The following is a 25,321-nucleotide window of genomic DNA, read 5'->3' as shown; positions in this document are numbered from 1 at the left end:
TGAGGTAGAAGAGGCCCTTGATAGAGGGGTGCAGCTTAAAAGACCAGAGCGGTCGCTTGGGGGTGGGGCTATCTCTGATGAAGCACCAGCCACAGAGCCTCTGAGAAAGAGTTCTCTGGTATGAGAAGCAGTTGGAAGCCAGTGCAGGTTCTTTGGATGACAGGAACAGAATCAGAGCGACGCTTGGAGAAGTTAATTTTCTGTTGTATTGGTTGGCGTGTGGTGAAGCCAGAGGCATCCATGCCTGTAACCCTTGTTCAGGCATCACAGTATCTACATGAAGCAGACAGATGATCGTTCCATTTTGTGAGTGGAGGACCAGAAAGCCAGACTTCTAAAGGGCTTTCCTGATGTCTGAGCAGGTTGATCTAGGATTCTTGGGATGGTAGTTTCCTTGAGACTTTCATTCTGCCATGTTTCTTAATGATGCTGGGGGAGCAAAACATTTTCACCGTGGGCTTGGAGAGAGAGAGAATCTAATGAAACTGTTATCTGAAATGTTTTGCATTTGTGATGTCTTCTGATGCTAATTGAAGACACTTAATTTTTCAGTTATTGTGTCTTGTAGTGTGTGACAGTGGTAGTCTAGCTCAGTAGCAGTGGAGGACTTGAACCCTCCTTTGCCCAGGGAACCTCTCAGAAATGTAAAGTGTATTCTGTACCATAGCACTTCCACACATTAAAATCTAAAATTTTATTTACAGAATTCCATCACATATTTCACTCTTCCTTTGACATCTTTTCTCAGGACCGTCATCAAAATTTCATGAAACATTTTATGTGCAGTTTTAGGTGAGTGTGTGAACATGACAGCATTTCATTATCCAGATCTTAGTGGGGCTGTCCGCAGTTTTTAATTGAACTTTAAATACAGGGGCTCTGAACTGTGGGGTCCTGGTTTAGTGTGCCAAGTCATGAATGACCACGATTGTTTGTAATATTTTGTCTTAAGTGAGCACCCACCCCCAGGAGAAAGTGCATAGCTTTTAGCAAATCTCAAAGGGGTCAGTGACATGCCAAAGATACAAACTGCCTTTATAGAGGAGCAGTTGAGCTAATAGACATACACCTTATTTAAGACTTTCCCAGCATTGCTGTTAAAAACATTGGTTGTGGAACAGTGCGCGTGCTCAAAAATGTAATAATGATTATGAGTTTTTGGATGCCTTTTGATTTAGGATACATGAGGAAGTAAAATGTTTTGGACAGCCTATTGTATAATAAACAGATTTGAAAAGGCATTTTTCTGTAACTACAACACATGTGGAATAATTACAAAGAATATAAAAAGAATCGTTTGGTTGGCCATCTACTAAGGGCTCTAAAAGGAAATGGGTTCAGATTTTCATGGACTCTGGCATGGAGAAAACCCATCTGCCCTTTGTGTCTGTTCTCTGTGCTTGGAGTCTGAAAGAAACTAGTCCAGTCTTACCCGTTTATTATTATTTTGATGAAAGAAAGTTATTGCCCTACAGTAGAGGCTATTTTGAGGTGGACTACCCAAGTGTATTTTCTTACAAACACTTACATTCCAACGGGAATAAGAATCCCAAGGAAAAACAGTGTGAGTTTTGCAAGTAAATTCCTCAGCGTGGATAACAGCCGTGGCCTGCCTGTGTACGGAGCGTCTTGTCAGAGATCCCAGACACTGTTCAGAAGCTGTTCCAGTTCATTGGGTCAAAAATCCACTATTTACCAAAAGCTAAATACGGATTTGCACGATTGACCATAATGGCTTCAATTTTGAAAGATAGTAGTATCAGAGAGCACTTCCAGTTGGTGGGATAATTTGAGAACGGTCCATGCTCAAATGGCTAAAATATTGTACTTTTTGCTACTTCATCACTGCACTTGAAAAATAGGGAGGGGGAAAAAAGGCCAGCCCGTTGAGAGGGTGGGAGAATGTCAGTTGGAGAGTAAATCACTGCGGCCCCAAGAAGCCACTCCTTAGTTAACTACTGCCTGGAGGTTAGCTGTTCTCTGAAAGGCTACTATGGCAAGGAGAAGCTGCACTGGGAGGCCCTACCCTTGAGTGTACCTGTCTCTCTCTCTCTGTGTGTGTGTGTGTGTGTGTGTGTGTGTGTGTGTGTGTGTGTGTGTGTGTGCATGCTCTTGCGAGATAAAGGGTGAAAAGAACTTGTTAATAAGAAAGAAGGTGTAGAGAACAGAAAGCTGCTAACAGTCAACCCTAAAACTTCAAGCCCTGGGAAAAAAAAAAACTGACTATTTGAAACTGTACAGCTCATTTAAAAATAGTAAAATTATACCATTATTCTTTCAGTATGAGAGAGAGATAAAAATACAGTTTTGCTAAATTGGAAAATTTCTGTAATCTTGCTGCTAATGACTGATTTCTTCCAACAGTTGCAAGGCAGTTTTTGCTCTGATAGGTTGATAAAAGAAACAAAATCAAGAACAGATTGGAAGTTCTCAGAGAAAATTACAGTTTAGGTATATGTTGGGGGTGGATAGCTAGACATTTTAATTGAAATAAAACAGTTTCATACTAATATGGGATCACTGTGGGTGTGCATTTGTAGTACATCTGCTCTTGAAGCATTTAAGTAGGGTTAAATGTATGTTAATACTTCAGTAAGAAAATTATTTTCGATAACATCCGTCTAAGGAAACTAGCTTAGGAAATTGGTTTTTTAAACAATATAGATATTCTACTTGCATTTACAGAGTGAATTAGGATCCTTTGTGCTCCTTTAAGAATTTCAAAGCATTGGAGTTTTCTTGTTATGTTTTTCTGGTGGTGATGAAAGTTAACAGTAATTAACACAACAGATGATTAAAGCCAGCACATCTGGAGAGTGGCCACAGTTAGCCGTCTGCCTCCAGACACCATCTTAAGTGACCTACTTTTGGTGTTAGGAAGGGCTCATAATGATTTATTCCACTCAAGTGAAAATTCTCTTTCTACTATATAGATGGAAGACATCTCACTTGGTTTCCCCGATCGTGATTTCGTTAGTGTATGTGGTAAATAGTATCTTACGTTCCGTGTCTCCTGGCCTTGAGCCCTTTTCTTTGCTAACCAGCATTCACAGTGATGACTTGAATGGTGAATTCATCTTGAGGATTTGTAGGTCAACCAGATTTCAGAACGGCGTTTTTATCAGTGAGGCAAAACTTGAGTGCTTATTGTCATAGCATGGGGGTATCTGTTACAACTGTGGACATTCTGCCTCCCTCTCAAAACTGCTGATTCAGAATCTTTGGGCGTGGAGCTTGGGAATGCGTTTGAAGCGAGCTCTCCAAGGGAGCATACTTCATAGTTCAGTTGGACAATGGCTGGTGTAGTTTATGGCTTTCTTTCATGCTTGAGGAAACAGGCTCAGAGGGGAAAAGGTGACTGGTTTCATGGGAAACACAGCTTTGTCTCGGGCACTAGAAGGACAGTACTGTGCTCTCCTGGACCACATGGCCTTAAACCAGGGGAGCTTCATTCCTCTCTTGGTGAAAAGCTGGAAGTGTTTTAAATTAACCTTAATTTTTACATATCCTCGCATATATGGCTTCAGTATCATATTTAGCTCAGCTATGTGTGTGCTTATTTTTTGAAAGATACGTATCACTACGTACATGTTTGGAATAGTAATAAAAAAGTTCATAGGAGCTTGTAGAGAACTCAGTTTTAATGTGAAGTACTTTTGCTGGGCTTGCTCTGTTTCAGTGGCACCCATTTTCCCCCTATAACTTCCTTGAGGGCGTCTGAATTGTAACCAGAATATCTCTTTCCTCTTCGACCCTTAACTGTGATTAATATAAAAGCGCACTTGTCAAGAGGGTTTGAAATGGCAACCTTGATACTGGAGCATGCGGTAGTAGACAGGTCTGCATCCGCTTACTCCAGTATGTTATTTAACATGAATTCGAGAATTTGTCTTTTGCTCCCTGCGTAAAAGACGATGACCATATAAGCTGTTGTTAACCATATCAGCAGGGTGGAATATTATTTCCCTTAGGCTAAAACCACAACTCTCGTTGAGGATTTAGCAAGTGTTAGAAAAAGCAGGAAGCTGTTCAGAAATAAAGTGTGGCCCCTCCACATGTTCAACAGACACCCTTTTTGTATTTATTGTATTAATAGAAGTTTTTCAGAATCCATGAGCAGTATATTATGGTTTAGTGCTTGGGATAATGTAGCTTGATGAATCTTTTCTTATTTCAGTGGAAAACTTGTTTTCATGGATTGGCACCTCCCAAAAGTGAATCTTTTAGAACTAAAGTGCCTTCATTTAGTGACTCTGTATGGAAACAAAAATGTAAGAACTTAAAATTTGCATAAGTGAAGACCTTGATGATTTCAGATTATAGTGTGCTGGAGGTTAAGGGATAAGAGCCCATAGAATTTGTGGAAACAAATTCAGTCTAACCACTTAATGGCATGTGCAAGTAATTTGCCAATTAAGTATTTCTAGGATCTGAAAGATCTTCAGAGTAAAAAGTGGAGGTTCTTAATCTATCTTAATTTTGTATTTTAAGAAACATAATAGAAAATTAAGTAGTTTTTGATCACTTTTCATTTCAAGTTTTAGTATTTGAACTTGGAGAATGATGGATTTAAACTATCTGAGGAAAATTACTGCCTTTTGAGAAATGTATAAACTATGATATTTCCAAATCATACTGTGCCTGATTTTTTTGTATCATGGTAAATATTTGGTGCCTAAATAATAATTTTCAGTGTAATGATGACTTTAGGTTTCAGAATTTTAGCATCTTACTGATCACCCTCTACGTGTAAAGCATTGTACTGGGATGCAGAGTAACCCGTTAAGATAGATACTTTACTTCCACTTTAAAGATGAGAGAATTTAGTCAGTGTAAGCTGTTTTTCTGTTAAGAAGATCTGTGGCATGGATCTGTGGTAGCCCTGGGTTGTTTCGTAAAAGCGGCTTTATTGAAATGTAATTTACTCATTTAAACTGTATGGTTCCATGGGTTTTTAAGTATATTCATTGATTTTTTTCCTCTTCAGATTCTCGTTTCTTGAAGTTTTCTAGGTAGCATATATGAATTTTATGCAAAAAAAAAATTTTAAATGCAATCTTTGGCATAAGTGGGTTAATTTCATTTTTGGCTGCTGATTTCAAACGTCTTAAATTTTTGTGTACTTATCCTTTATCTTACAACATTTCTGAACTCATTTCTAGTTCCTAATGGATTTTTTTGTCGTTGGTGGTAATTTCAGCTGGTCAGTTTTCTAGAGGGCAGTATATGTATATTGAGCCAGCTTTTAAAAGTTGCAGCTCTTTCTACTACAACTATCCACAGTAGCCTAGGAAATTTAACATGGGAGGAATTGGTTGACTTTTTGCAATTGTCTTCAGGAAAGAAACAGCTGCCACTTTGTAATTGCTTTTTTATGATACAAAAAAATACAGTAGACTTTTAAGATGGACATAGTTTTGGGGAAAGCAAGGTCCCATAAGTGAATTTAGAGAGATCCTTCCACTTCTTTGGTCAAGTCTTGTCTTAAATAATATCACCATTATTTGATGATCTTGCAAAGAGATCTTTCAGATACAGTTTTTTGGCAAAGACTGAAATAACAGTGATTCTGCTTTAAGAGATAAGCATTCTAGTTTGTTTTTCACTTTCAGGAGGTCTGACTGAGCTTAAGAAGAATGTGACTGTAGACCCAAAATATACCTACTCTAATCCAGTACTTACATTCTAGTGCTAATTCAGTTTGCGTCATTGCTTTGTGTCACCTCAATCCAGAGGTAAGATTTTAAGACTTTGTGTTTCAGACCAGGAGAGACCTCCTGATTGAAAAGATTCCTCTTTTCAATGGGGAATGGGAATGGTGAAGCCTTAGTGGTAGGACAACTCCTCAAGTCTTTCACGGTAAAGCTCAAGGAATTACCAGAGGAGCCAGATCTAAACTGGACTTGAAAATTGCTTTTTTGTTTGTTTGTTTAATTTTCTGACTTTCCTACTATAAGATGAGAGGTGAACTCTTAACCTCTCATTCCCTCATTGGGCATGATGAAACCTTAAACAGCATTGGAGAAGAAAGCTATTTGTGTCTCCTCAAAAGAATATTAACCTGAGGTGGTGTTTCAGTGTCTTTCAAAGTGAGGAGGGACTGCCCGTATCCCATTGTGATTATTTATTTTGGTTTATAGATGTTGTCTCTATTCATAAACCTCCAGGCAAATATTTTAGAAAACTAATGTCTCAGAATGACTTATTGGGGCCTAAGGAAATATGTGGAGACTTATGAGCCTATAAAACATTTTTGGAGGAAATGTGAGTTTTCCAGAGGGCTAAGACTTAATATTTTAAAAGAGTTTATTAGCTGTGAGAATGAATAGAAATATCGGTAAGTTTCTCTGCCAACAGTCCTCCCATCTTTTGTATATCTTTTGGTTTGTCCAATTAGAGTGGGTTGTCACACTTACGCTGTTTAAGTAACGATCCTATTGGACAGGTCAGACAGTGAAAAATAAGTTTTGTGGAACTTGTGTCAAGTGATAGACAACAAATTCTATGCATTTTTTTGTTTTTTAACTGAGTACCATCACCAGGTATTCTTTCCATAGCAGACTTTCCTGCACCATAAATGTATCAAGTCCTGGAGTTTAAAAAATATTCTAATATTTTATTGATGGCAATGTCTGTGGCTGCCTGGAACAGGATTTGTCCAACTCAGGGACCCACGTGGCTTTGGGTCAAAGGGCTGTGACTGAAGCTTGATTTGCTTCAAAAGAAATGAAGCTTTCTTCATAGTGTTGGTATCCACTGACAAACTCTATCGAAGGTCCATTTGAGCAAACCTGCAATGGCTGTCAGGTTGAGTTTTATCTGTTTTTTGGTTTGGTTTGCTTTTGTACTAGAAGTGGAACCCAGGGCTTTCACACTGACCTACATTCCCAGTACTTTCTAAATTTTTTTATTTTCATTTTGAAACAGGTTGTTACTAAGTCACTGAGTTGCCTAGGGTGGGCTCACATTTGCAGTTCATCTTCTACCAGCCTGATGCTCCTAGAGTGCTAGGAATACAGGCATCTGCTACTAGCTATGTTGAGTAGTTTTGTTTTGCTTTGTTTTGTTGTGTTGTGTTATGTTGGTTTGGGTTGTGTTATGTTTGTCAGTTTGTCAGTGGATACCAACACTATGAAGAAAGCTTCATTTCTTTTGAAGCAAATCAAGCTTCAGTTATGTTATGGTTTGGTTATGTTCAGTTTGGTTTGGTACGGTTCGGTTCAGTTCAGTTTGGTTTGGTTTGGTTTGATTTTTTCTGCTTGTTTTTAAATTTTTTAAAATTTTGTGACAGGGTCTTATTAAACGGCTAAATTGCTTAGACTGGACTCAAAAATGTAATCCTTCTGTCTCCCTCTCCTAGAGTGCCGGGATTACAGGCCTGTGCTTAAGAAGTGCAGATTTTTGGCTTCTGGAGAGACTTAAAATCAGCCGAGGAAGGAAGCTGGGGGTTTTAATAAGTAAGACTGTTACTGAAGTGTTTTGAAATGGTTGTTGAAAAACTTCACAGAAACCGTAGCCACTGAACAAGTTAATACCATTGTCTTTAACCTGTTGCCCTGCCTATTGTAAACCTTCTGAGACTCACCTATGTGAAAATGTACGTAGGGGACAGTTGTCCTGGGCCTGCCGCTGTGCCAGCCACGTGGAAGAATCAAGTGGTTAATAGTCTATTTGCAAAAAAGGTACATGATAAATATGTGCAAGTGCACATTTATATAGTGGCATACGTGTACATACCATAGAAAGACACCTTTTCGTTAAACAAGTAGGATCATTCGAATTTATAATCCAGTGATGCTTTCTTTAGTGATAACTCCAATCCACAGTGACTCAGTTGCAGTACTTTAAGCAGGCGTTTGCATAAAAGACAGTTCTTGGAATAGTGGGAAAAATTCCATACACAATTAAAGGTTCAAAGTTTTGTATTCAAATGTGACCTCAAGTAAACATCATGTGGTAGTTACTTTAATTACAGGGAAAAATAAAATTATTGGTTAGGATTAAACCCATTTTACATTCATTCACTCATGTTTAATAATTACACCTCATTTTTGTTTGTATGTATAGTTATAGGCCATATAGGTAATAAAACAAATAATAACTGCCTTAGATTTTAGACTGTTCGGTTAATGCCATCTGTCACTTTCTGTGGGACAAGAAGGGAAGGTCAGGGAGAAAGGACCTTATTTGACAGTTATCATGTGGTTACTCCATTTAAACTTCATTTCACCAGAATGCTTAGCAGCGAGGAATCTTCAAGTTAACTAGGGATAAATCACAACCTATTTTTGCTTGCCTATTTGTCTAATATTTTCTTTGTTTTCTGAAATGTGATTATACCATAAAATTTTATTTAAGATATAAACAGATTATTTTGTTCTTTTGGCCACACCTTTATCATTATAACATTGCTTCTCACCCGGTAACTTCTCAGTGTAGATTATAAGACTGTGGGAGCCTTTGTTGAAGTCGGTTGCGCCTCTCCCTGCAGAGGCATAGATGTTAGGAGCTAGAAAGGAATCACAGGTTATCTGGGTTAGGTTGTTTTGGTGCTGGAGAAAGTTTGGCTTCATGACATTAAGGACTGACAGCTGTTACAGTAATGGCCAATGGTAAGTGCTCAAAGCATCTTCCTGCTAGTAGAAGAAGTTGAGCCCAAGTCGTTGGAATTTTAGTTTGGCATTTCTTCCCAAGTGTTGAAGAAAGTCTGCTTCTTAATTCATTCTATAGCCCCTAGTTGGATGCTGTGTAAGCATATCCCCCACGCTGTTTCTTTTCGGTCCTAATTCTTGATTTATTCTGTTTTTTCTTATACTCTAGCTCTTCCCACCCTCCCCCCCCCCCCAGAGAAGTGGAGAAGACAGTAAGTTCAGAGAAATGGAGGGTTACACTTTTTACAGCTTTCATTGTCTCCATCCGGGCCCCCTGGAGGTTTCCAGGCACCTTTTGTGAAATGTATGCCCAGCGTAATTCTGATTTTTACTTCCGTTCTACTCAAAGACACAGCCAACCTTATGCTGATGGAGGCGTTGCTGTTTCTTCATGACAAGACTTTATACATTTCTGACAACTTCAAAAGCATGGAATAAAAGCCTTGTGGGTAAAATGAGGACAGAAGTAAAGAAATTTGGGGGAAACAGTAGAAACGTGTGCCAGAGATTGTGGCAACGTTTAGAGGACTAAAAGTTTCTTTTTTTCTTGTCTTTCTTTTTAAGTCAAAGCAAAAGGGGTTAAAACATACCAGGCAGAGTTCGCTCCTAACAGTGAGCATGTTTGTTGGGTACCCTTAAAAATGTGAAAGCTGGGACAAAATTCATTACCATAGTAATTTCTGTTTCCTTGAGCCTCCAGACACACGATTGTAGGGAGAGGAATACTGGTAAATAAAAGGGCGAAGCACTGGAAAGATACGACTCTCCATACTCCTTCCTGTTAGTCCTCCCACAGTTCCACCGGAGAGGCCACACAGAGGCCCTGAGTCCGCTCAACACTAGAGCATTTGGTTGCCCAATCTGAACGGGACTGTTTGGATGATTTGAGAGCTTTTGTCAAGTTGAATCGCTACCCACCCCGCCCCAGTGCGCTGTAAATTTACAGAATCTGGCCATTGACTTTTCTTCCTGTCTTGTCTTCAAATGCAGTTTGATAAAGTTTTGACTTTTGAAAGCTCATATAGGGCCCAAAGAGTATTGGCTATGTGCTTCCAGCTCATAACTGATCTCTAAATCTTCCAAAAATTTTTTAATAGCTCATAGAGACTATTTTTAAGTTTTACATATATTATATATGTGTCTGATATATTTTTCCTGCTACTAGCAATTGGATTCTATCCCCTATTCCTAGAAAACAACAAATACACCTTGAAGCAGAGTAAATGAGATGATAATAACTGTATCCTTTTACTTCCATTTCCTTTTGCCTTTAGGCTGTGTGCGTATGTGCAAGTTGATTCTCCCCCTTTTGGCGTGATTATTTATTTTCATTTCTTGATTGTTTCCCTGAAACCTTTTGCTTTTATTTTTACTGGAGTCTTATAGTCTGTTTGTGTGTTTAAAATGGACTTACTTTATTATAAGAAGGAATAGCACTATCTATGGAATCATGTCTGACTTGCTTCGTTCTGATCAACTTTTCTCTTTTCAGAGGATGTCAAGCAGGTGTTCGAACAGACCACGATTCATCAGCATATTCCGTTTAACTGGGATTCAGAGTTTGTACAGCTACATTTTGGAAAAGAAAGAAAAAGGCACCTGACCTACTCAGAATTCACTCAGTTTCTGCTGGTGAGTATAGCGCTGAAAAGTTAGAGTGGATGGTTAAGTAAACACGTGGGATCAGACTGTATGTAAAGAGGAGACTTCAAGTTGAGCCTTGAGCTGTAATTTACTGCAAACTCTGTAACACTGGCAAGAATTACTCCGCTTAGAAGTATTTCTCTTAGCCTGTTGAAACCGTAAAATTAAACAGGATCTTAAAAGATTTTGTAGAACTTCTTCCTGTGTGAAAGGAATACACGTTGAGGCCCCACAACATCACGTGGTTTCCTCAAGGTCACATGGCTCAGGAGGGGCAAAATTGAAGCGTGAACTTAGGACTTACGACTGGCCCCGCTGTGTACAGCACTGAGCTTTTGTTTTTTGCTGAGAAACGAGCAGTGCCAGCCGTGACTGCACCATAGAACTGTTTTACCCAAGGCCTTTTAGAGATGGTCAGCGTGTCAAAATTTAGATGTACTGGGGTCCCCTGGGGAGCTTTGAAAACTGTCGTTGACTTGGTTGCGCCTCCACAGTTGGATTTAGTGGGGCTGGGTAGAGCCTGAGCACATGGACATTTGAAGTGTCTCAGGTGGCCGTAATGTGCAGCCTGCTTTGGAACACCTGTGTCCCGTGAGCATCTCTGAAGGAGTTGTCTAAATTCCTGGTGTGCACCTTCCCAAGTTCACTTTCCCCTGTCTGTCTGCACCTTTCTTTCACTGAGATCATATGATTAGAGCACTGATAATGCAAGCAGAAGATAATATTTATGATTCGTTTAGTTTTTCTCCTGAAGCATTATTTTAAAAAGTGTTTTAATTGCTGTGTGAGCCTTTAGTCACATTTGTTACTGTTTATAAATGATACATAATATTTGTCATTTTTTTTTTTTTTGCTTTTATGTTTGGAAACTTAAAACAAGACACCCTAAACCTGCTTTTGCATTTTCTTTTTAAAACGTGAATTTCTGTGAATTCCTGTTGTCCGTTTTATAAACACACGTGTTTTTTAGGTGGCGAGCAAAACGTTAAGCTGTTGGATTTTTTGTTGCTGTCTGCCCAGGACGTTGGCACGCTGTAGGAGGCGGTATTCATTCTGATGAGGAATAATTACAATAATGCTATTGAGACAAATGCCTCAAATTGACTTCATGGAATACAGCCTAATTAACTTTAGTCTTAATGGGATGTTAGCAATAGTAAGGATGATCGCATTTCCCCCTTTAAGCAAGTATCAATTATGCTGAATTGAGTCGATTGTAAACCACTCACAGCAGCTCGTAGGCCTTCCTAAAGATTCGGGGAAGCCAGAGTCAAGGATTAGAAGACTTCGGGATTACTGGTTCTGTTCCCAGCTGCAGCTTGTAGGGCATCCATTTAAACTTGTCTCCTTCGGTGATGACAGATGGAATCGTCACAGAGTCCTGCATGGGATGATGATTTTGACTTTGAATCCGGAATGGAAGCATTAAACTTTTACTAGCTTAAAATGGCTTTGGTGGTTAATATCTTGGCCAGGGCCTTTTGAGCCCCAATCCAGACCTAGACTTAGGGAAGTGGTAAACACATCACCATAGGTTTATGTGACTGCCTGTGAATACCACTTACGATGTCTGTCCTTGGGTCACTTCCTTGTGTTTCACCTGTTGTGTTTATTTCCTTTGAACTCCTTTCTGAATGCAGATAGAGCTTCAGACCTCTACTTCAGATGCTCGTTTGCTTCCTTAGAGCTCTTTTCTGGATGCACACAGCTTCTGAAAGATATGAGCAAATTTAATCTCCGCTTTGTGAGGCATGCACGCTCCACCGCCTTTCTGCTCTAGGGCAGGGATCAGACACACAGGCCCCAGCTTCCTGGCTGGCGCCAAGGTTGTAAAAGCAGATTCGTAGCTATTTGAACTGGGAAAGAGCTACACTGTGCGTGCTGTTACCTGTCACTGAGGAGGAAGAGGAGCCGCTGTGGGGATCACTCAGAAGTGCTGATGGTTTCTGGGTGCCTGAGTGTGAGAGCAGCTGAGGCTGGTTCCAGCCAGCATGCGTGTCACCATGCTTGTGTGTGCGCATACGTTTGTGATTCGTGGGCAGCATCGTTCCTTGCAAGTTCTAATTTTTCTCTGTTCAATAAATGTTTTCCTGTATCTAATAGGAGTGTATTATAAACCACCCTGCACCTGTGAGGATCTTACTTGGTTTACCTGTTCATCTTTGTATGACCTGGATAAGGTCCCCACCCACCAAGGTTATGGCAGTCATGGGCATTGCTTACTTGATGAGCTGGTGTGTCTTTTTTCTGTACTTTGTTTACAAATTTCGTAAAGTTGTAAATCAATTTGCTATTCATTGAGCTAAAATTGCCTTATTGTGTATACAACCAATAGTGCTTAAGCATGTAACAAGGTCACAAAGCCTCTGTTCTGCAGTCGTGTTCCTCAGTGTGTGAAAGGACTCCTAAGGGCGCAGGGCCGCTTTTCTGTTGTCCCTTCACGTATATTGCTTCATCTGCTGTGGTGTTCTATGCCTGATTCTTTCACTCTAGACAGTGAATGATGTGAGAATGTAAATAGTTATATTAATGTGAAGGTTTTTTTTAAATGTATATGTACTTTCAATGGTTTTTGTTTGTTTGTCTTTGCAGTAAGGATTGAACCAGGGAGTTCACACTGAGCTAGAGCCCCAGCCCTTTATTAAATTTTTAAAATTTTTATGTTAAGTCAGGGTTTCACTAAGTTGCTAGACTGCCCAAGTGAGGCTCAGACTTTTGATCCTCCTGCCTTGGCCTCTCAGAGGCACCCTACCCCTGCCAAGTTTTAAAACGTTTTGTAAACTTTTCCATGTACCTTTCCTCTCATCTTCTAGAATAAAACTCTTAATTTGGGGGTTACTAGTTTTAAAATGGATTTTGATACACTAAGAGTGGTAGAAAACAGTGTGGAGAAATTTTTCTCTTCTGTACATGGTGGAACTTCAGTTCACAGGTGATATTAACTATAACTCTCTCCCCTATGTGGAAGTATTTTTTGTTCCATAATTATTACTTGTGAGACAAAACATTCATTTCAGCATATGTTCTTGAGCATGCAGTGTTTGTCAGGAAGCCTTGTGCAGAGGACTGCGAGGTGCAGAAAGGGCAGTTCTTGAAATGCTTCTGATGTACAGGCAGCCTTGGGGATTGATCCTGTTTATATCCATCTGATAGAGCAAAAGGAGAAGAAATTGCGTGCAGGCGTACAAGACGTAGTCTATGAGTTTGCATTTTTTAGCAAAATTTGTAAGGGTTTGTAGCATAAACCCTAAAAGGGATATAAAGCAGCAACCATCCAAAATACAAACTTGAAGAGCCAGGTACAAGCATGAGGTCATCTAGCTACCTGTCCCATTTTACAGTTAAGACAGACTTTTCTTATTAGCGCTTTTTAGTGTTACCTTATTTGTGATCTTACTTGCATTTCTCTGCTAAGTAAAGATGTTTAACATCTTCTCAAATGTCCTTTGGCCGCTTACACAGCTTCTTTGGAGAAATATCTGTTTCTTTGCCCATTCTTTTTTAATTGAATGGATGCCACAGGGCACTTTGAAGCACAGAGTGAAAGGTCTCTTAAACATTTTTTTGCCAAGTTATCCTATTACGTCAGTCCTGAGACACTTTTTAAAAAGATGTAATAGTAATAACTGTATCTTTCTTATCTTTGTAACGTTATATACTTTTTTTAAATACTTTTTTTCTGATAGTAGCACCTTCCAGTACCCCAGATGTGATTATCATTATCTCCTGTTATATGCAAAAGAATAAACAGAATCTAGAGTAAAATTCTACATTTACAGGTAATTTCCTGGTGAAATGGCTGAGAGCTTTTATGAGCTAGCCAAAGAAGTAGTATCCCCACGCGGTAAGGGGCAGCTACTCTAGATCTTGGCTTTTTGCATGAGATCATAGGTGTGAGAACGATTTGAAAATGTAATACTGTTAGTACTGTACTGTACTTTCTCCAGCACCCAGGCTAAGGATAGTTATTTCATGGTCTTTTTTTTTTTTTGGTACCGGGAATTGAACTCACTACCTTGTGCTTGCCAGGCAGGCGCTGTGCCATAGCTCTGGCCCTATTTTATGGTCCTGGAGGGAGGCTATTCTTAAACAGGGGGCACAGACTGTATTGTTGGACACCTGGCATTCCTGATGCGTACCCGTTCATTGCCAGACGCAAGTTACTGTCATTTCCAGTCATACTCCGTACTGTTTTATACTTGGTATATATTTCACATAAAATTATTAAAAATTTGCAAATAATGTGCACACAGGGGATTTCTAATGGCTCCATCCTCAGGCTAGAAAACTAGGATTGCTGCCGAACCCAGTATTCTCATTAACTAGAGCTACACTGCTGTTAGCTGCCTCACGTGTAGTGTTTTCCAGCTTAGAAAGTGCTGTTACTTTTCCTTGTAATTGTCCTTATAATCACCCTCGGTATTAAGCTAAGTAAGGAAGTTACTGTTACTTCTGTGTGAAAGAAACACACATAGAAACTTAGAGAAATTTTCTAGATTTGTTCTAGATCAGACAGGTGGAACAGAAGGTGAATTTAATTTTCCTAAATTATTAGCAGTTTTTTTTCAAATTTTAGTGTAAATTATCCGAGGTGCTTATTTTAATATGCAGAGTTCTAAGCCTCTCAGCTCCCAAGATTCTGATTCAGTATTTCTGGATAGCGCCTATAACACTGCTCTTTCAGTAAATACCCTGAATTGTGGTGTCCCAGACGGTCTAGGAACATTACTCTGAGAAACGTTTGTCTGGACTACATAATCTTAAATGCTTAAAGCATAAACCCAACCCCAGGTCTTTATCCTAAAGCGGCTGAGAAGTCTGTAGAGGCAGACTTGACTGGAATTGTGTTTCAGAAGGCTCACTATGCCTGCTGTGTGGGAAATCAAGTGGAGAAAGACATAACCAAAGAGCGAGAGACCAGCTGATTATTCTCTGCTCTGAAAGCGAAATGGTTTAGGTTGGACGGTCTCAGTGACCAGCCAAAGTAAATAGATTCAAGAGAGTTTGTTAAAGGGAGAGTTGTGACAAGGCTTGGTGATTTAACAGGAAGGAAACGGTAAAGAATTTGCATAAGTGAAGGTTGGCTAGTGCAGCTTAGGCCTGGGCAGGTGGGAGACAGTCGGGACTTACTGAGAAAGGGAGCACGGGAAGACATACAGGTTTTACGTAGCGGCTGCAGAGAAGTGCTTTACATGTGATAGCTGTTTGCATGTGTATTGCTCTGCTAGCTTTGCCTCTTCTCCTCAGTGACTAGGAATTCCGACGCTGCTTTTATAGGAGCCTTACCTGTGTAAATTTGGGCTTTTCCATGGAATTCTGTACTCCATTTCACAAAGCCAGGAATTTTTTTTTTTTTTTTTTAAATGCAGGGAACTTCTTCCGATTGCTCTAGGAGGAGGTATCATGAAGGAGTTAACAGTGCTCTGAATTAATAAAGAGGCCAGATTCCTGTAACTAAGAGACAGGATAATTGACTGGAGAGGAAATGGGTCTAAAAATGTGTTCTCTTGTCTTTTCGTTAGACACAGATTAAGAATAAGACTACCCGACCCAACAGAGAGCCCTATTTTACTCCATGTTTTATCACCATTGTCTTCAGGTCCTCTTCTTGTCAGAGGAGTAAGATATCAGAAGAAGGGGCTGGGGATTTAGCTCAGCGGCACAGCGCCTGCCTGGCAAGCGTGAGGTCATGAGTTCGATTCCCGGTACCGGAAAAAAAAACAAAAACCAAAAAAAAAAACCAAAACAAAGACATCAGAAGAGACGTGAGTGGTACTTGATAAAGCTGCGCCATGTTGGGTCTCCCAGATTGGCCATTCGTATTGGCAAGGACCCTTCTCCGTGGGTCCCGGGAGCCCAGTACAGCTCTGGTGGATGCCTAGGTGTAACTCACGCTGTCTGTGCAGCAGACCCTTTGGGTTCTATTTGTTCGGTCAGATGGACCATTACTGTGACTTCAGTCTGGCCTGGCACGCAGATCTGTGTCGCGTGGAACTTTTGGTTTCTCAGGTTCTGAGTCCCGGAAAGTGGGCGCTGGCAGTGGCTGCTCCCAGATGCTGCGGGTGGCCACACAGCACTCTCGAAGCGAGACTTGCCGTTGCTGGTGAGCTGCGGTCACGGCTGTGTAGTCATCTTTACTTGGGGTTTACTGCAGTGCTGTTTTTCATCACGTCTTGGTGTGCAGCAAAAGCTTCAACGCAGAAGGCTGTGTATGTTTTTATAAAAACGCTCTCTACCACCACCACCAAACAAAGGAAGATGTGCCTTCAACCGTGGCAACATAAAATTCTCAAGCTTTGGTATTTATTAATACAGGATTTCAGGTTTAAAAAATCACTTTAGAATTGCTGAAGCCACAACTGCTGAAACAGGGTAGTGGAAAATGAACAAGGTTCTTTGTTGTGACTGAGTGGCCTGAATCATTTATATCCTCCTCCCCTGTAGCTTGTCATCTGCTTTAGAGAAAGCAGATCTTTAATAGCCAGGGATCGCAGTCGTATTTGCATTTGCAACATGTGCGTGCCGTTCATGCTGCTCCCCAGTGGGACCAGAAGTATCATCCAGCTTTGGAACTGTTTCACAAGTGCGGTATCACCGGGTGTCTCAGACGGAGGACAGGACGCTAGTGCTGCTCACTCCCAGCTCTTCCAGTAGCTTGGGTTCTGCTTTGTGTCCCGTGGAAGCCATCGCTAGGTTGCCATGGGCGGGTAGATGTGTGACCCCGGCCCCTTGGACATGCAGACGCAGGGCGTGTTCTCTTTCTATTGCAAACTTTCACTCTCCAGCAGAGGAAATCAGGACATCGTGTGGTTGTCCGTGGTGTCTGTCAGCCCGCTGGCCTGTGAGCGGCCTGTTGTGCAGGCTTGCACGGTAACATCTTGCTGAAATGAGTCTGTACGGCCTTTCCGAGCGCTGCCCCCGGTGAAGTTTAACGTCAGGTCAGGCGAGCGATGAAACCAAGATGGAAGAGCTGTGCTTGGTGTCTGCCGCGGTGTTGGAGTGACACAGAACCATCTGCGATACCGCTTCTAGCCACGCTTTTAGGCAAAGGCCCCACCCAATGAACTGGGCGTGAGATTTTCCCCTACGTGCTGGAAACTGACCTGCGTGGCTGAACGGGGAGCCCAGCAAAATGTTACAGACAGGAGCCGCTTATCTCTTTACTTAGTTCGTTGCTAAGTTCCAGTTTTACTGTGTTATAAAACATGTGGCTTTTTATCTTAATTCAAATGTTTTCTCCGAATTAGCAAAAGATCATAAAAACAAAGTGTGTGCTTACGTATTAAATAGTATACAGGTTCAAATATTTGATATGATACAGAATTTATTTGAAATGGAGCTAACAGTGATACCGCATTTTTAAAGCAACCCTTTGTACATTTTTGTGCTTTGTTTTAAGAAGCAATTGCATGCATCTAGTGCAGCGTTCTTCTACACCTGAAAAGGAATATTTTGAATGATTTCTTATCAGTCTGCTTTTAATTAAAATTTTAGATTTTTTTAAAATTTCAAAACGCAAAAATGCATATTAACTGGAATTTTTTTTTAATGCTCTTAGATTTATAATATACCTCATCTGGATCTGCTGCTTATTTCGAGGGCCTTTTTTTTCTGACAAATTGTTCTCAGACTTAAGCATGAACTTGCATGTCTGAATAGAGTTGGAAAGAATTTTTTACATTCAAAATATAACCACTTTAAAATTGGAGATTATTACGGAAATGACAGGGCTGGAACTATTAGAAGCATGAATGTTAGACCTAAAGCAGTGTAACCCCTATATATGTTTATTTCTGTACAGCTAGCAATTTTGAAGAGTTTTATTTTTTTTTCTGACAGCAATCTGAATGGGTGTGTTGAAGTAGTTCGAAACTGCTATAATAAAAGCCTATTCCATTAATCATCATGCACCAGAATACAGGGAACAGAAAACAGTTCACTGGCAAATACTGGAGAGAAATGGGGCCTCCTTTCCAGAGCTCAAACACAACGACCTGAGAGCTTCTTGCCCTGGGACCTTCTGGCCGAGGTGGTAGGAGGGACCTTTCCCTTCCCTAGGAGCCGTCCCCACCAGCAGCACTTAGCAAGCCCCCGCCCAGCACTGAGAAGAGCTCTGTTTGCAGGGCAGTCTGTCTTCCCAGCTCTGCATTTTCCCATCTCTCAGGCCCTTGGCTTCGTTCTGTGTACTCACTCACTCAGGTATCAGTTCAGTTTGTGTTGCTTGCTCTTTATAGGCACTGCAGAGCAATCTCATCTCTTTCTGTGACAACTATTCTGGTTTTTTGGTAGGCTTCCCTAGAAGCACCCTCCTGCCGGGGCTGGGAGAGTTCTAAGTGGGGAAGCAGGAAAACACCACAGTCGCGGGGCCTATCATGCACTCAACACTTGGTAAAGGTTAATCTTTTGGGCTTTTTTCCCCCTAAAAGCTTATCATCTAAATTTTCCAGATTTACATTTCTGCCTGTACCTCTAGCCTTCTTTTGTGAAGAGCTTAACTTTTGTTTATAATTTCAACTCATCTCACTCCAGGTTTTTCATTGTGGTCAACCACTTCATCTCTTTCCCCTTAAGTATTTCCCGCTGTGGTAGATTCTCCTGTCTCCCCTATCCTTCAAGATGAGAATTCTTTAAGATACATATGGCTTCATTTTTATAGCATTCAACTTACCATCAAAACTTTTCTTGCATTCTCTCTTCCTGTTACCTATCCATACCTGCTTCTGGTCCCCTCATTTATGATTTTGCCCCAGGCTGGATGAGTCAGCAGTGAAGAATCTCAGTTCTGAGAGCAGACTTTCCTGAGTATAGATCTCAGCTCTACTGCTTCTGTGCTGTGTGATTTTTAGGCCAGTTATGTAACCTTCTTGAGCGGCAGGTGTCTCTCTGTACAGATAATGATGAGAATTCCTTCTCGGAGTTATCGTGAGGCCTGAATAAAATGCTGTCATTGAAATTCTTGGCATAGCTTGGGGCCTACATAAGTATTTAAGCCTTCAACTGTTACTGTTCTCCCCCGTCTGAGGTGGATCTTCTGTTCCTGTGGCTAGTTCACAGTGACTTAACGGAACCCTTCTTCCATAGTAGAAAGGACTTTTAGGTTATAAAACCTTTCACCTTGACAAAAATGAAAGCTGCCACTTACTAAATGCCTGTCATGCGTAACTTTTAGCCTTTCCAGCGAGTGTTGCTATGCCTGCTCTGTGGAGGAAGAACTCCAGCCTGAGACACAAACATGATCGCCTGAGTTCTCCCAGGCTACACCGCATGACTGCACCACCATCCCTGCCCCACGATGCATGCTGTTGTCGCCATAACAGTGCTTCCCCTGACCCCCTGCTGAAAACAAAGGAAACCCTTGACGTACGTCCCTGAGTCCATGGTTGAACAGACATTTCCAGTGACGTGGAACCTGCAACTCTGCAAAGTAGCTGGCTTGATTGCTTAGTAATTTTATAGGTTAATACTCCAGTGTATTGTGCAAAAACCTGGCCCAGTACTTCCTTTCCATTGATTTTTTTTTTTTTTTTTTTTAAGAAAGAACTACAGAGAGGCAGCCTAACATTTTTTTTAACCCCGTAGTTTTTTAACCTTTGAATACTTGCGTGTAACAGTTGCTTCTCCCATTGTGCTCCTGGCCCCGTGCATAGAACTTGTTTGCCTGTTCTGGTCCCCTCTGCTTACCGGATGAGTGTTGTTTGACATATGCTGTATTCCCTGTGCAGTAGAAGTTCTAGGTCCCAGTTTTAATCCTTCTGGGTTCACATCTAGGAACCATCAGTCTTTTAGTAGCCCTTTATATACATTGGGTTTTTCTTAAACAGCCATGAAGCTGCCCATGAGAGCTTTGATTTCAATTCGCTGTGCCATAAGTAGCGAGCCTGGGAATTTATTTAAAAAACAACAAACTCTTGAATAAAATATTTAGAGTTACTGAACTGTAGTTCCACAGGCCTCTTTGTTTTCCTCAGTCTCTTGAGGCTGAAAGAGCAAAAAGTGTGTAAGGACCGGAGAAGTCTGTTAAATTTGCTTTCTCTCCCATGTTCTCTGTAACTGTTAGCAGAGAGGACCTGGCGATCTAGGTGCATAGTTTTTTGCTGTAGTGGAAAACGTTTGGGAAATGACATCGTTTTCCCATGAAAATAGGCAACAGCAAAATCTAGAGAGCATTAACAGTAACTTAAAAGCAAATGCAGCTTCTGTCTGTCCACAGGTCTGCAGAATCCTACGTGTCACATACGTGACTTACTCAAATCTGTAACAGTAGCACTGACCTCCCATACAGTGTGGGGAGGGAGAGGGAGCGCTGTTTCCTCAGCGAGGTTCGTGATAAAGCCGCCACAGAGAGTTGCTGTGAGTACAGAATGTGTTAATGTTTATAAAGCACTTTAGGACCGTGTCTGCTGCATAACAGGTCATCATTGCAGTTGTACTGGCAGTGATGATAGTTTCATTTCTTTATGCACATTAAGAAACAGCCATGACATAATTAGCAAGCCACAGAAGATGGCAAAGCCTGTACCTTCAATAATGTACTATACAGTTTGGAAACCACCTGAGTGTTTCCACTCTATGCTACTAGTGAGAGAACTACATAGATCCAGCTTGTTGTTCTGCATGGAGTTGAATATCTTTAATCTTTAAGAGGTGTTGGAACTGTATTCTCAAGTTGTTCATCATCAGAGTGAAAACAGCTCTTTTATTGCACGATCACACGGTCCCAGCTAGTAAATAATTTAATCAGGAAAATGTAGGTAGTTGTCATGGTGCACACCTCTGTTCCCAGCACGCAGGATAATGAGGCAAGAGGTTCACAAGTTCAAGGCCAGCCTGGACAACATAGAAAGATTTCCTCTCAATTAAAAAAAAAATAAAAAAGACTAGTGTAGGCACAGGAATATGTACTGTCCCTGTGACACATGCTCGTCCTGCAGTGTGAGCGGTGGCCCCCACTATGACATTCTCTTTTCAACTTGGCATGCTAGGTAGGCTGGGCTTAGCGTTCTGGCTTCTTGCTTTCTGTGGAGATGGAGTGGCCAAGGACTGTGATGCTTGTAATGCTCTGAAGGCGGCTAAGACTCCGAGTTTATAAACTAGGGAAAACGATAAATGACTGAACATACCTCTGGTATTGTGGAGAGATAGCTGAAGCATTGGCTCTAGCAATTTGGAGGAAACTTTCAATTCAATTTACTTTCAATTGAATACATACTGTGGTCATTTCTCACTCTAGGGTGTTTAACAGTTCCTTCCTTCTTGAATTGGAGGCAGTCATACAGAGAACCCTGTTTTGTTCAATAGATTGAAATTTGTTTATACAGTTGGTTTTATAGGCTGCCGATCACTGATAATAATAGCTGTCATATGAGTGCTGGCTGTACCTCAACCATTCTACCCCAGCAGCATAAGCGAGAGACGCAGAAACAAGGCAGAATCCCTTTTCCCTGGCAAAGACAGTAGGACAACAAGAATGTCAACAAAGATCTAATGTGAGAAGCAGTAAGACAGGTCTTATATGAGGTTCATGCGGGGGGTCACGTGGACTCAGGGCAGTGACTTTCAAGAACGCTTTGCTGTGTTTATTGTATGTGTGGGAGCAGGACTGGACACGGGGCGGGTGGTGGGAGACAGGCTGAGCGTAGTTCCTGTAGAGTCTCAAGTGCCCTGGACTGCAGATAGGTCTCACGATGAAGGACCAGCAGAGCTTTCTGCAGAGAAGGTAGAGGTCCGATCTGCCGTTCTGAAAGGTGCCTTGATGTGGGCAAGGCAGACCGCACAGGTGGTGGAGACGCTCCAGGCTGATGGCTGAGGCCGTAGTGGTAATTCAGACAAGGCCTGAGGAGGCCCTGAACCAGTAGCACTGGCACAAAAGGAAAAGATGCTTTGAGCAAAATTTCAAGGGCCCAAGATATAACTTGGTCTCTGGTTTTCTCTTGGGAAAAAGGAAGCTTGAAGAGTTGAAAGTTTTTTAGGTGAGGTGACCAGAAAACCTACGCAAATAACACGGACTAGGGACCAGCTTTGAGTGTCAGGTGGGAGACACCGTCATAGTGGGCTTAGCGATGTGTAGTTTTATGGCCTTTATGAGGTACTCCCAGGGTACGTTCTATAAGTAGTTACAAATTTTGGTCCGGCAGGTATGAGTGGGAGGTTTGATGTGGAAGTCAAGCCTTAACTCACAAGGGATCTCTGAGGACTTGGCAAGGAGCACTTCGCTTCAGAAGCAGAGTGACGAGTCCTCCGGGCAGAGGACTGCCGGACACTGCCCATTCAAGGAGCGAGTGCGTTCCACCCTAGAAGGCCGCAGGGACAAGTCCTGTAGCACAGAGACTTCTGAAGGCTCTGAGTTTTATGTATTGTTTATTCCTAACTCTTATAATTACACTTTTCAGACTACGGGAGAGTAGAGGAGAAGGACAGTATAACGCTTCCCCGTGTGCTCTGTACCTAGCTTCAGTCTTGTTCAGTATTTCGTCAAGCTATTTCATCTTCCCACCTATGTGTAGCAAGAAGAGGGACACAAAATACTTGAGAGCATATCATTTCTCTTATATGTCAGTTGTCACACATTCATAAGGACATTAATCTTTATACATTTAGAAGTTATTAGCTCACCAGAGTTACAAAATTAATTCCTTAATATCATGTAATAAAAACTAATTTCATTTAAGTAATTTGAAATCCTTGAGAGCCACTTCAGTGATACTTTTTAATTGCAGAGAAATTAGCTTTCTCTCTAAGGGCCTGTTGGGCAGGAGGCAGAGTGTCCTGGGAAAGACGCTGAAATGCGCTCTGCAGAGGGGGTGCTTCTGCTGTGTGGAGCATAGTGAGCTTCCAGCGGAAGCCAGATTCGGTTTTGTGTAGGCACTTACTCCCTGGGAATAGTCGCAGAGCTCTATGAGTACACATTCTTACCTCAGATCATATGAATTAAATCTGTATCCGGAGGGTACGGTTTTGTGCCTCTGATCCACATGTTGTCCAGCTCCTTATTTCAGAGCAGCAGTTCTCAACCTGTGTGGTTCTCTCCAAGTCATTCGTGAATGGCAGAACCTTGGGAGGGAAGGGGTTACCTGCCTCTAGAAGCAAGCGGGGAGGGCAAGCGTAGGACAGCTTCTCATAACAGAGGCTTGACCTGCCCAAAACGTCAGTAGTGCCAGGCTGAGAAACCCTTTGTTACAGGAATAGCATATTCCAGGAAAGACCCCTCTTAATTTGTTGTTGCGTCATACTTAAGAGCTGCTCTTCCTTGGCTAGAGGTTAATCTTCCTACATGCTTTTTCTTTGAGTCTGTTTTATCTCGGCTGGATGTGGCCAGATCCTTGAACCTACCAAACTTGACTCCAGCTTTCATTACCTTTGTGGTTCAAATTGTTGCAGAATGGAAGCAGTTTGGTTTCCTGGGTTGGAAATTTAAAATGAGGCGCACTTTCTCAAGAGATGTTCAGTGATTTGACCAACGTTCTCTCTCGAAGAAGAAGATGGTAGCTTAGGGACCCCAATAAGCTACAAGCCGGGGCTTATTCAATCAGGATGTAGTCTACATTTCTTCAGCCCATTTTGAAAATGAACAGTCATTTGTCGTAATTAAGTAAGAAACAAAATTTAAGTGTCTCGCCTTTGCATTTGTAGGAAATACAACTGGAGCATGCAAAACAAGCGTTTGTGCAGCGTGACAGCGCCAAGATGGGACGAGTCACAGCCATCGACTTTCACAACATCATGGTCACCATCCGCCCCCACGTCTTGACGCCATTTGTAGAAGAATGTTTAGTAGCTGTAAGTTGTGACTTGGCCCTAAGGAAATAATTTGTTCTACCCGGTTTAAGCTAAGTAAATAAGGGATTATAACGAGCAAGTCTTATAAATTATGTAGGGGTTTTTTTCTGTTTAAAATATTTAAATGTTTTCTTATCATGATTGCTTTCATTTTTTTTTTTTTTCCTGTACCGGGAATCGAACTCACAACCTTGCGCTTGCCAGGCAGACACTGTGCTGCTGAGCTAAATCCCCAGCCCCTCATGATTGCTTTTATTATCAAGCTTACAAACAAGTATATTTTGGCTAGTTTTAATAGATGAGTTAATTTGTGGTGTGGATTAGATGGAATATCTTAGAAAAATGTACAGTGGTCCCATGGTGCCTCTGGGGAACTGGTTCTGGAAACCCTGTATTCTAATCTGCAAATGCTCAACTCATTTACATAAAATGACATAGTCTTTGCATATGACCTGTGCCTATCTTCTTGATACTTTAAACCATCTTTAGATTATTTAAAATCACAAATACAATGTAAATGTAATGTGATTAGTGGTTCTTCTGTAGTGTTTAGGGAATAAAAAGGGGCGGAAGTACATGTATTCAGTACAGAGGCAATTTTCCCCTCAAATCTTCCAATCTGCGGTTAGTTGAATTGAACCCATGGATATAGAACCAATAGATACGGGAGACTAATTATATTAACTGGTTAAAGAGAAAAGGAAAAACAAATCAGTGATCACGTTTATTTTGAGGTATGTCAAGTACTGATCTTCTCGCCTGCTCTTTAGGGCACAAAGAAAAAGCTCACACGTATGTACTGTTTGTTACAGTAGGGAGCAGAGCAGAAACCTTGGATTGGTTCACTCATTCTCCATATGTGTGTTGAAGCTTGCAGTAGCACCTGTGGCGAGCAGGGTGATGCTGTCCTGGGTCATGGAGCCTCCCTCCCAAAGGGTGTCCAGCTGTTGCCCTTCCTCAGAGGCCCTGGGGTGCCCTGTACCATCTGCAGGGTGATTCCCAACCATTGGTCGCGGAGCACCGGAATCATCAGGGTGCTTCTTGCGAATATAGATTCTAGGTGTGTTCTAGGCTTGGTCTTCACTGCCTATAGGTAGTGAGCTCTTTAGAATGTTTGGAAAGATTCTAGAGGATTCTGATGATGTCACTCAGGTTTGGGAACCGCTTGCCAGTGGTAGCTTCCCTTTTGCTAATCCCAGGTAGAAGACCAAGTGTTTTACTACCAGATGGCTTTCTCACCATGCTCACCA

General features: G+C 41.4%; 1 protein-coding gene across 1 annotated transcript in view; it reads left to right on the top strand.

Annotated features, from left to right (window-relative positions):
• Slc25a13 (solute carrier family 25 (aspartate/glutamate carrier), member 13) overlaps positions 1 to 25,321 on the top strand; it is a gene marked incomplete at its 3' end in the record, with an annotated part of 103,055 nt that overhangs the window by 7,976 nt on the left and 69,758 nt on the right. Inside the window, 2 exon segments of the mRNA XM_013515919.1 lie at positions 10,144 to 10,283; positions 23,925 to 24,071. Coding sequence (XP_013371373.1) covers positions 10,144 to 10,283; positions 23,925 to 24,071 — 287 coding nt within the window.

The sequence above is a fragment of the Chinchilla lanigera genome, unplaced genomic scaffold (assembly GCF_000276665.1).
Source record: "Chinchilla lanigera isolate Chin_1 unplaced genomic scaffold, ChiLan1.0 scaffold00031, whole genome shotgun sequence".
Classification (NCBI taxonomy): domain Eukaryota; kingdom Metazoa; phylum Chordata; class Mammalia; order Rodentia; family Chinchillidae; genus Chinchilla; species Chinchilla lanigera.
This window is presented reverse-complemented; position numbering and strand designations above follow the sequence as displayed.